This window comes from Ailuropoda melanoleuca, chromosome 8 (genome assembly GCF_002007445.2).
Source record: "Ailuropoda melanoleuca isolate Jingjing chromosome 8, ASM200744v2, whole genome shotgun sequence".
Lineage (NCBI taxonomy): Eukaryota > Metazoa > Chordata > Mammalia > Carnivora > Ursidae > Ailuropoda > Ailuropoda melanoleuca.
Window position 1 is genome coordinate 84135014 of NC_048225.1, and position 12550 is coordinate 84147563.

A 12550-nucleotide genomic window follows, 5' to 3' on the forward strand; every position below is an offset into this window, starting at 1 on the left:
GCCACAATTACACAATCTTACTCCAGGATGACTGGCAAGGGAATGGAATTTGTTCTCTTTGGGGCTTTGCATAGAGTGCTTATTATAGTACTAGCAGTTAGTGCTTTATCGGTCACTAATATGGTTAAATGAAGCCATGTATACTTTATGTTTCCATTTGTTTAGTTAAACCAAAAAATACAGGCACCTGGGTGGCTGAGTCGGTTAAGCATCTGCCTTCGGCTCAGGTCATAATCCCAGAATCCTGGGATCGAGTCCCACATCAGGCTCCTTGCTCAGCAGGGAGTCTGCTTGTCCCTCTACCCTTCCCTCCTGCTCGTGATCTCTCTTTCTTTCTCACTCTCTCTCTCTCTCTCAAATAAATAACTAAAATCTTTAAAGAAAATACATACTTAACGTTTAAAAAATTATCTCTTGCCCATAGGCCTGTGAGGCTTAGCACCTGGAACATAATAAGCATTCTGTAAGGGTAATCTATATAATTAAGATTAGTATTGCTGTTGTTATATTCACAAAATAAGCAGTTAAAACCTTTACCTTTTAACATTTTATTGTGATGTGAAAATAAGAAAAATGACAAATATAAAGAAATTGTAAAAGTTTGAGAATCGTACAAAAGTCTACAGTAGTCCTGAGTCCATTCTACTCCAGACATTTATTTGTAAAGTTGGGGCTCACCAAAATACCTATGTCCTTCTGAGTACTCTGCAGGGTAAGGGTACCCCCAGGACCTACAATCAAAGGAAAACTACAGCTACCCTCTTTGGCAAAGGAGCCATTCCTTTCCTAAGAACTCCCAGGCTGGGTGATTTCCATTCTCCTGGGTCTCCATTCAGCATACTACAGGTATCCCTTGTTTTATTTAAACCTCATGACAGTCCTGTGAAGTAATTAATATGTCTATTTTCACATAAAGAAACAGTCTCAGAGAAGTTTTACAAAGCTACATAAAGCTAAAGACAGAGAGGTCATTCAAACCCTGGTCTCTCTATGCTAAAGCCCCAGAATTTCCCATTATCTTTGGCCATCTTGTCACAGACAGACACTAAATATATATTTCTTTATTTTAGGGAAAATTCTAAAATAGGCTGATGGAATATTTTGACTAACATGTATCAGTAAATGAAAATATTAGCAGTTAATATTTATTGATATGTTCTAAACACATATCAATAAACACATATCACACTCTATAGTATGAGGTACATACTATAACTCTTTCTATTTCATGGCTGAGGAAACAGAGACAGAAAAACCAGGTAACTTGTCTGAGGTCGCATGGGTAGGATATGAGCCATGTTCCTAGAGCCTAGAGCCTTAAATACCACACAATACTGCCTGAGCTGGATATTTTCATTTTGCCCCTCCAGATCCATTCTCTACCCTTGTCCATTAGGCTCTGTGCCCTGGGACACTGACCTTTATGAACTATTTCAGTAGGTCTCCTTGGTCTCCCAGCTTCCAGTTAGATACAGGAAAATGAAAAGATACTGGGAAGTGAAAGCCAACAGGAATTGAAAAGGATGAAGAAAGTAGGGCTGGATATTTGTTCCTCTGGCTCCATCCCTCCAGGGCTGCTATTTGCCTATCACATGCCATCACCTCTCATGCTATTTGCCTATCACATGCCATCACCTTTGGTCTCCCTGGGTACTGGCCCAAGCTTCCTCTTCCATTTGTTGTTGGACTCTTGGTGGTTCAGCATACTCTGTTAGCTGCCCTTAGCCCTGCCCACACCTTGCTAAACTGTTCTTCATTAAACTCTCTCTTGCCGCTGTTGAGTGAGCTATCCAATTTCTGTCCAGATGACTGCTGACACCCTGCCTCTGCAACAGATGGGATCACTCTTGTATCATTCCTAGAGTAAAAATTCTGGGAAGACCTCCCCTCTCCCCTTGATGTTTTAAGAAAATTGATAATAAGATCCCAGAGCATGCAGACTCAAGCAGCTGTTGGGACAGTTTTCCCCAGGAGGGAGGAGGGTTTGGACCCGAGGTTCCTAATGTCCTGGACTTTTACCTCTCTGCCACTTATTCAAAGAAAGAAAAACATTTCAGAGCCTTTTCAGCCCCTGATAAAGTAGAGGGTAGTAAATTTTTTTTTACGATTTATGTATTTATTTTAAAGAGTGAGAAAGAGAAGAGGGGCAGAGGGAGAGGGAGAGAGAGAATCCCAAACAGGCTCCACACAAAGTGTGAAGCCCAACACAGGGCTCAATCTCACGACCCTGAGATCATGACTTTAGCAAAACCAAGAGTCAGAGGCCTAACCGAGGTGCCACCCAGGCACTCTGAAGATAGTAAATTTACATCAGATGCCCAAATCTATTGTTAAGAGATAGAAAGGACAGGGGGAAATGGGGTTTGCAGGTTTGTTACTTGAAAAAATATACATTAAAAAAACAAACACGTAATATTTTTTCAAAGTCTTATTATGTGCTGGTAGTAATACTGAAACTTCCCAATTTGCTTAGTCTTCTGTGGTTTGTGCTATTATTTATCCTGTCTTATCAATGAAGAAACTGAATCACAGAGGAGGTAAATAACTTACCCATGAATCTAGTGAGTGGTAGAACTGCCTTCAAACTCAGAGTCTGGCAGTAGACGCCCCCTGTCTCCTCTCACCAGCTATGGCAGCAGTTATATTCTAAGGAACAAAGGATGTACTCTGGTCTTCAATGAGCCCCATGATCCTCCGTGAGTGGTCTCTGGCTGCTTGAGTTGCTGGGGTTGCCTTCATCAGCTATTATCACCTTATACTGTCATTATATCCCCATCTCCTACCTCTAGGCTCCATGAAGACAGGGATAGCATCTTGTTGGCCTTTGCTGTCCCCACTGGTTAGAGCGGTGACTAGCATCAAATACTACAAACGTTCATTGAACAACTGAAGGAGGCTGAAATTTCTAACTTTACTGATAAAATTACAACCTCTTAAGGCGCTAATATCCAAAATATATAAAGAACTTATATGACTTAACACTAAAATAACAAATAATCTAATTAAAGAATGGGCAGAGGACCAGAAAATAAAATTTTCCAAAGAAGATACACAGATGGCCAACAGGTACGGAAAAAAGTCTCAACATCACTAATCATCAGGGAAATGAATGCAAATCAAAACCACAGTGAGTTATCACTTCACACCGGTCAGAATGGCTAGTACCCAAAAGACAAGAAGTAACAAGTGTTGGCAAGGATGTGGAGAATAAAGAACCCTCATGCACCATTGGTGGGAATGTAAATTGGTGCAGCCACTGCGAAGAGTATGGAGGGTCCTCAAAAAATTAAAAATAGAAATACCATATGATCTAGTAATCCTACTACTGGACCCAAAGAAAATAAAAACACTAACTCAAAAAAATATATGCACCCCTACATTTATTGCAGCATTATTTACAATAGCCAAGATAAAGAAAGCACCTAGGTGTCTATCATATACATATTATATATGATAAATACATACACACGTATATCTATATTATATAGACATATTATATAATATGCATATATTACATATATTATATATACATATTTTATATATAATATACATTATATATGTATACATATATTATATATATGAATATTTTTTTTCTGAGCCATAAAAAAAGAATGAGATCTTGTCATTTCCAACAACATGGATCTTGATGGTATAATGCTAGGTAAAATAAGTCAGACAGAGAAAAACAAATACCATATGATTTCACTTGTATGTACAATCTAGAAAAAAAAATTAACAAACAAATAAAACCAGACTCTTAAACCCAGAAAACAAACTGGTAGTTGCCAGATGAGACGTAGGTAGGAGAATGGGTAAAATAGATAAAGGTAATTAAGAGGTTCAAACTTCCAGGTATAAAATAAATAAGTCACAGAGATGAAAAGTATAGCATAGAGAATATGGTCAATGATACTGCAATAATATTGTATGGTTATAGATGATAACTACACTTATCGTGGTGAGCATTGAATAATGCATAGAACTGGCAAATCACTATGCTGTACACCTGAAACTAATATAACATTGTATGCTAATTTTACTTAAATTTTTAAAAAATGCGTCCTCTGATGAAAACAAAAGTGGAAATCACAGGCAGGGACTTAGGGTGACTAAGAGTACTATCTCAGGACAAAGACTGAATATGTTCCCTAAGTTCAAACACTCAGCAGCAATTTAACCTTGAGCAAGATGTTCTGCCTCCCTATGCTTCAGTTTCCTCATCTGTGAAATGGGATTTATGATCATGCTGTCTTCCCTACAGGGTATGGTAAGGAGTAAATGAAATAAAATTAAAGTCTCATTGAATGGCCATATCAAGCACTCGATCATTCTAAGTTGATACTATTATTATTGTCTTAATCACAGGGTGATTGCTGAGAAGGAAAGAATTGTGGGAGCCTTCCACGTTTAATACAGAATGAAGGCAGAATAGAATATGCCTGTGCCAAACAGAGCAACACAGGGACCCTTCCAAAGAAACCACTAAGTGCTCAGAAGGAACACTGGCATTAAAACATCCTACATCAAAGCCTTGAAAGTTACATAATAAGAAGGTCATTAAGATTTGAGAGACTTCTAAATATCATCATTTACCTCTTTTAAAAAACAGAAATTATTTGACAATTATTCCTTTATTTTATAAAACTTCCTTCTGATATAATACAGCCCACTATGCAGCTTTACTTACAAGTGGGGAATAACACCAATCCATATGGCTAGGATGTCCAGGTAGAAAGGGGAGATGGAAGGGGAATGTTTGAAGATATGAGTTGCGAGCGGTAGGGAGAAAGAATGGGGAAACTCAGAACAAGTAAATTATCCAATTAACTATGGATCTTTTGTGTTAACTTCTTTGATGCAAAAATATAACATCTGTGGGTAACTTTGTGATTTCAAAGTTGGACTTTTCTTATACTTAAGGAAGCATTGACTAGGTCCACTGACAGTAACAGTTTACAAAGAAATGGAGGAGTAAGGCTTTCAGTTACTTTTCCAACTTCAAAGGTGAGTACATCCTTGAGATGTGTCTTAACTTGTGTTTCCAGAATGTTAATACCATACGATGATTTATAGACCAATGATGCCCAGCCAAATAATTTTTTCACTTTGGTTTCTTTTATGTTAAATAAAGATGAAAGATACTCTACTTAATTATTATTTTTTTAAAAAAAACAGGAAGAAAGAGGAAACCTGAAGTTATCTCAAGAGGAAGTTGATACAAAATATACCCCACTAGGAAGCTGATAAACTAGGTTAAGGGATAAGGCATAAAATCCACAGTTACCTTTAGAAACAGACGAAAAATCACTATGGGTAAAATGAGAGGACTCAGCCCATGTGTGGCTTCCCTGTAGTTCTCATGTCGGTTAAGTGTGTAGCTCTCACTATAGCATCTATTTTCCCTAGAGTTTATAATGTTTATGTAATAGAAGAATTTTGAGCAATGAGAAAATAAAAATGGCTAAACTATATGCTAAAAATTTTGCAAATCCAATTTTAACACCGTCATTCTGGTTTTTGTTAATAAAATCTTCCATCATCATGGCTTTTTTTAAGGGAAACATGGCTTATACAGTTTAGAGTAACCCCTTAACAGTATCTTTTCTCACACAGGAAACAAGAAAACCACCTCTCCATCCTTTTTCCATTTGAGTACATTTATTTCCTAGCAACAGCTAGCCATCTGGTTTCTAACAAACATAGTGGCACAATTTCTCCACTTTGAGAGCAAAATAACATTACGAGGATTATAAAAAATACTAGTTAACATTTATTGGGCACTTACCCTGTCCCAGAGCTTGTTTGAAACATTTTACATGCATTATCTCATTTAATCTAACGACTTTCCAAAATGGATAATTCTATTATCCCCATTTTACAAATTAGGAAACTGGAGCTAACAGAAACCATGTCACAAAGGAATTCTTATCAGATTGGATGCATGTATCTTTAGGTAACTAAATACTCAACTCTAATTGGCATAAGCAAAAATATCATTTCCTTAATTCTGGAGGCTTAGCAGTAGGATGGGATTTAAGTGTTGACTTAATCCAAATCTCCCTTATATTTGTTTAATCCTCAGAACTGTATGAAGATAGCTGCATCAGGTCTGGGATTCACATCAATACAGCATAATACCTAGAAGAGAACTCTTCCAAGATGTCCCTAGCTAAATTCCTCTTAAGTCTCAGTGGCCCAAAGTAGATGAGATGACCTTTCTTGAACCAACTGGTGAAGGGGTTGGAATTTCCATGATTGACAGCTAAATTACAGTTCATTCCTGTTGGCACTGAACTCCAATTTATAAAAATGGATAATTTTAGGAATGCTTCTCTCTAGTCCTATTCTGCTTAAGCGAAATATCAAGGTTAAAACATCAGTGGGTTAAATTTGTTTGAATTTTTGTAAATTGTTCTTGTAAATTATTTGGTAATTGTCAGAATTGTTAAAAATTATTAGGACTGTGGGGGCATCTGGGTGGCACAGCCAGTTAACCTTCCAACTCTTGGTTTCAGGTCAGGTCACAATCTCAGGGTTGTGAGACCCAGCCCTGTGTGGGGCTCCGTATGGAGTCTGCTTGACACTCTCTCTGCCCCCCACACCCCTCATACTTTCTCTCTCTAAAATAAATAAAATCTTTTAAAAAAATTATTAGGGGGTGCCTGGGTGGCTCAGTGGTTAAGCATCTGCCTTCAGCTCAGGGTGTGATCCCGGCGTTCTGGGATCGAGACCCACATCAGGCTCCTCCGGTGGAAGCCTGCTTCTTCCTCTCCCACTCCCCCTGCTTGTGTTCCCTCTCTCGCTGGCTGTCTCTGTCTCTGTCAAATGAATAAATAAAAATCTTTAAAAAAAATTATTAGGACTACAAAAATTGTACATCATACCGTTTATTCAAAAACTAAAGTGTGTACCTCTGTAGAGCTAACTTTCTCCATTTAAAACAACAATATTTTCAATTTTGTCTATTTTTCCTGGGTATTGTGGATATAAATGGGGTTACATTTATGAGATTCACCACGTTATTTTCTAGCTTTAGGGCCCAACTCCCTATAAAGTCCTATGGTTCTCCCTAAAAGTTCATCCAATTTGTTTTGGGAAGCTCCAAGTTGTGACTGACCGCTTACAGGTTTGAACAACTGTTCTTTCAAATGCCCTAGTGCAGGCCATGTCTCTTCTCACCTCTTCTCTTCTCTAGTACTTTCTGCCAGGAACCACCATGTCCACAGGGTACGGCATCTTCTGCCCCATCTCTCTGCACCCAACACGACTGTCACTTTTAATCCAGAACCTCACAACACCTTAAGCAGGTGGTGTCCTCACTGAAGCAAGAGAAAATGGTGCTTTTCCTCACTTATGCCCTACTTTGTGTGGATGATATTGACCGTACCCCACAGTCTTACACAATTCCAGGTTAAAAACAACTACAGGAGGAAAGCCTTTCCTTCATTAGGGTCAAACACAGCCCTATGGGATGGGACAAGAAATCCAGTTCCTGAGAAAGTTTTGCACACTTCCCCAACTCTTTTCATCCCAGGTTCCCAAATTCTCATGCAAATTTTTATGAAAATAACCTCTAAATGATTCCCTCTGTAGTTGTCAGACCCTGCCCAGGCATTTCTGAATCTCTATAATGGACACAATATGAACTCAAGCCATAACCCTCTTAAGGCTATTTCTTCCAACAAAAACATTTTTACACTAAAGTGACCTTCCAAGTTTGTATATCATAGGTTAATAAAAATATTTTTGCTGGATATTATTCTAGAAATTTGCAACATCCTATGAGTTCCACCATGATGTAACAGAACTCTTTAAGTAGAAGAAGACTTACTGAACCATTTCAGTCAAGACACAAAGGAATCTGTCATGAAATTAACAGAACTTGTACAGATACAGTAACTACATCAATCAAATGTGAATTTATGCCCACAGAAGACCTTATCTTTGTATTGGGGCATTCGTAGAAACTTAAGTGGAAGCCAGGTTGATTGATTAATTAATTAATTAAATGTTATTATCACAGTGAGGCCCCAAGAAAGTACCAAAAAGGAGAAAGAATTGTGAGAGATGTGTCCCAAACACTGATTTAGAAAATATCAAGATTTTCTCAGTATATGTTATTCATTTTATTACCATAAAAGTTTTTGGTTAGCTATATAGTTACTTACAATTATTTACTTTTAATCTTGGATATCAAACGTCATTAGAATTTCGCTCAATAACGTTTTCACAGTCTACTTCAGTGAACCGTCACACCTTATGTTACCAGTTATCCAAAAGTTGTGCATCAGAAACACAAATGAACTTTCATAAACAACAAGAACTACAAAAATTTCCAATTCCCACTGAATGAATTTTAAGTACATTTATGCTTAAATCTAAATAGCATGTCAGTATAGAATAATATAATCTAGAAACTAATACTATATAAATCTATGCTTCCCCACATTGGTTTCATGTCCTTATTGACCTGTGGACTAGAAAAAAAAAGAAAAAAGAAAAAAAAACCTCTTTGCAAACTGCTTTTGAAATCAAATCTGTCACAACTAGGTTGGCCTAACTAATACCTTGGTAAAGTAGTTAGTAATAAAGTAGACCCACTTTATTAAACTGACCTCATTAACTTGTTTTTTGTCCAGATGGAACACTTGACCAGAACTTGTAGAGGCAATTTCTTCATAGACTTTATATCCAATATGGCCCCTGTCGTCACAATCTCCAGTGAGCACAAATACCACCTAAGATTTTTTTAAAAAAGAAGAAATTTTAAAGGGTTTTCAGAAATCAATATGTATTTACTGAGTACCTATTATGTGTCAATATGCTACTAGTAAAGTGGAATATATACATTACATATATACATATGTAAATGTATGTAATACCACACACATATTATACATATATTTCTTTTTCTCCCTATATCCATGCACTTCGCAAAAGTTTTTGAAGTCCTTCTTATTTAAGAGGTGGAGCTTAATCTGTCACCTTCAAATTAAAGCTTGGACATGTGATTAGCTTTGGCCAGCAGCCCAAGGCAAAAGGGGCATTCTATTAGTTCTGAGCTTACATTCAAGAGGCCTTGTGCATTTCCACTTGATCTCTAGTGCTTCTGCCTTGGCCATGAAAAGAACATGTCTAAACTAGCCTACTGGTCTCAAAAAAGGGTGAGAAACCTATGAGGCAGAGCCAAGTCACCCTAGAGATTAGCCTAGATAAGTCACACCCAAACTCTCCCCAGACACACAAGTGAGCAGGCCTCACCTGGATCAACAGACCCCTGCAAATATGTGAGAAATAAATGCTTATTGTTTTAAGCCATTGAGAGGTAGAAATGTTTGTTATACAGCAATAGCTTACTGATACAATAAGTAATTCTGACTCAGGCAAGGTTCCACATAGGAGGTGATATTTGAGACATAGGTCTATGTTTTTGTTAGTTAAAAAGATAAGATGGTAAGAAGAACTTTCATTAATCCCTAATCATATCCTCTCTGTATTAAAAAACAAGATATTAATATGTACAAATATTACATATTGATTTAATATGCTTAAATTAAATGACACATACATATTGGAGTACATATATAGAGATCAATAGTTGTAATTACTGACATTTGCCATACAAAGTACAGTCAAAGAAGAGAGGCAACCTCTCACATGCCACATAGGTATACCTTCTTTTATTGCACTTTGCTTTATTGTGCTTCACAGATACCGTGTTTTTTACAAATTAGAGGTTTGTGGCAATCCTGTATCAAGCAAATCTATCAGCACCATTTTCCAATAGCATTTGCTCACTTCTTGTCTCAGTGTCACATTCTAGTAATTTTTGCAATATTTCAAACTTTTTCATTATTCGTATATTTGCTATGGTGATTTGTGATCAGTGAAAATGATTTGCTGAAAGCTCGGATGATGGTTAGCATTGTTTAGCAATAAAGTATTTTTTATTTAAGGTATATATATTGGTTTTTAAGACATGATAATACTTCACACTTAAGAGAGTACAATATAGTGTAAACATAACTTATATGTACACAAAAAAATTCATTTGACTTTATTGTGATATCTGCTTTATCATGGTGGTCAGAACTGCACCCACAGTATCTCCAGTGTATGCCTGAATTCCTTCCAGCTGTATTCAGATAGAAAATCTGCAGGCTGATTCCTACTCACTTGTGATTGTTTCTGTTGGATAAGCTGGAGCACCTCATGAGTGAGCCGATAATCCTTAGACCGTGCATCGGTGAAAACATAGATGAAAGAGCCAGGAAGAGAAATTTCCAAGGCAATTTTTATAGCTCCAATACTCATTTCTGGACAATCACCACCACCCTGTTGAGAAGCAGAGAAAAAAATGCAATTATTTCATCAACAAAAAAGAAAGGAAAACTTTAGTTACAACAAGTTGCTTTAGAAGCTCTAGAACTAAACAAGTTCTCTTCACATTTACTTTCCATCAGTTTGCTACTGGATTAATCACTTTGCTTACCAGGAAATAGAAAAGATATAAAATGATGTGGAGATAGAAAAACATATATTTTTGGATAAATTATAAATTCACCCCAAATACACAAAGTAATAGAAATTGTTAAATACTTTTCACCTAATTAGATGTTGATTCACTCTCCCATTCCCTACATGACTATTAATGCCTATTCCCGCTTTTCTTATCTCTTATTTGATGACCTTGTTTTTATTGTAGTGAGACAAACAGAAGAGAACTTCCATGAACTCCCACCACGATATCTATTAACCTAGCCACATGCTCTGCCTGTACAGTGAAGGATCATTTGGGCATAGTTAAGACTGACTACTCACATGTGCCTAATCAAAAACACAGCTCCTGTGGCTGTTCCCTCTCTACTCCATTGCCAAACATTCCTCTTTACTGAATCATTCCCACTGGCAAACAAACATACTGTTATATCTCCCATACCTCAAGTTTTTGCTCAAATGTTACCTATCAGAGAAGCCTCCCATGACAACCTTACATAAAATACATACTCTTTGTCACTCTTCTCATTCTGCTTCATTCTTCCTACTAACACACGATCTCTGTGTTTTATTTCCTACTTGAATAGGCCCAATGTATTTTCCTAGACAATAACAGTCCGCATCCTAGGAAGAATTCTTCTCACATTTATTTCATTCAAAATTATATGGATTTATAAATAAAACTGTAAGTATGCTGTATTTACAGTTTTATACATTTTAAATTTAGGATTACATTCTTCCTATGCTCCCTGCCACCAGTGTTCTTCAAAATCATAGGTTCTAATGATTGCAAAAATATTCTGCCTATGTCCCATAATTTAGTTAACCATTTCTCTACTGTTGATTAATGTTCTTTCCAATTTCCCTCTATTATAAATATACAAATACAAATCTATTTTATATATATAACATAAAATTTATAAGTATAAATTATATATATACACACATACATATACATATATATAAATGTCTGATTATTTCCTTAGCATAGAGGAAGGGAATGGACTTTCAACCAACATGTTTGAGCAATCAATAACTGCTACACCCTGCTAGGATTTAGACATACAAAGATGAATAAGAAGCTAAAGTATCTTGTCCTTAGGAACTCATGGTCTAGAAAAGACAATCAAATAAAAAGCAAGAGAGCTTGGGGTTATGGGGGGCCTTATAGTTCTATACTTCACCAGAATTCAGTAAGTAAGAGCTCTTTCTCAAAAAGAAAATAATTACTTGACAAAAGGGATACGGTTTTTTCTTTAAACTCTGGAAGTTCCTACTTGATTCTCCTACTGTGGCTTTTCCTAGACTTCAAACAGTCTCAGATTGTGATACAATATTCTGAACACCATAGATCTAATCAGGGTCAAAAGAGCCAGGCATTTGAACTGTTTACACTGCAGTTTGGATAAACTGGAGAAACTTTTCTTGCTTTGGATCTCACTCAAAACTTACAGGCTGGGAGTACCATTTATTAAATGAGTTGGAACAGAGCCCCAATTATTATAAAATGCTTCTAAAATTGAGACACCCATGAAATATTATGTCACTTTCTTAATGGTTTGGGTCTGAACGCTGCAGTAACCTGATCTTCACTTCTGAGAAGATGTCAGCTGAAGACTCCCAGAAATTTTACTCCGTTAATAGTCCTATTTTTGCAGAACTTATCATCTACCCATTATTACTTATGTGTATGTTCATGACATTTAGTTTAGCAGGTAATACTGTTCTCAAAAACTTGTATACTTGTATCTTCAGACTGTACTTACCTCCCAAATTCCAATTTTACATTTTTGTATAGATTTATTTATTTGAGAGATAAAAAGAGAAAGAGAGAGAGAGAGAGAGAGTGGGGGAAGGGGCAGAGGGAGAGAATCAAGCAGACTCCCTGACAAGTGCAGAGCCCCATTTGGAGCTTCAGCCCACAATCCATGAGATCACGACCTGAGCCAAAACCAAGAGCCAGACGCTCAACTGACTGAGCCACCCAGGCACCCCCAATTTTACATTTTTAATTGCTTGTTAAACATCCACTGCTAGGGTGCCTGGGTGGCTC

At 36.9% G+C, this 12550-nt stretch overlaps 1 protein-coding gene across 2 annotated transcripts in view; it reads right to left on the reverse strand.

The window, feature by feature from the left end:
• Nucleotides 1-12550, reverse strand: part of HMCN1 (hemicentin 1) — a 477641-nt gene that overhangs the window by 337360 nt on the left and 127731 nt on the right. For both annotated transcript variants that reach the window (XM_034666795.1, XM_034666794.1), the window contains exons 3-4: nt 10177-10335; nt 8616-8738 (exon numbers count right to left, since the gene is read on the reverse strand). In XM_034666795.1, coding sequence (XP_034522686.1) covers nt 8616-8738; nt 10177-10335 — 282 coding nt within the window. The remainder of the gene's footprint in view (nt 1-8615; nt 8739-10176; nt 10336-12550) is intronic.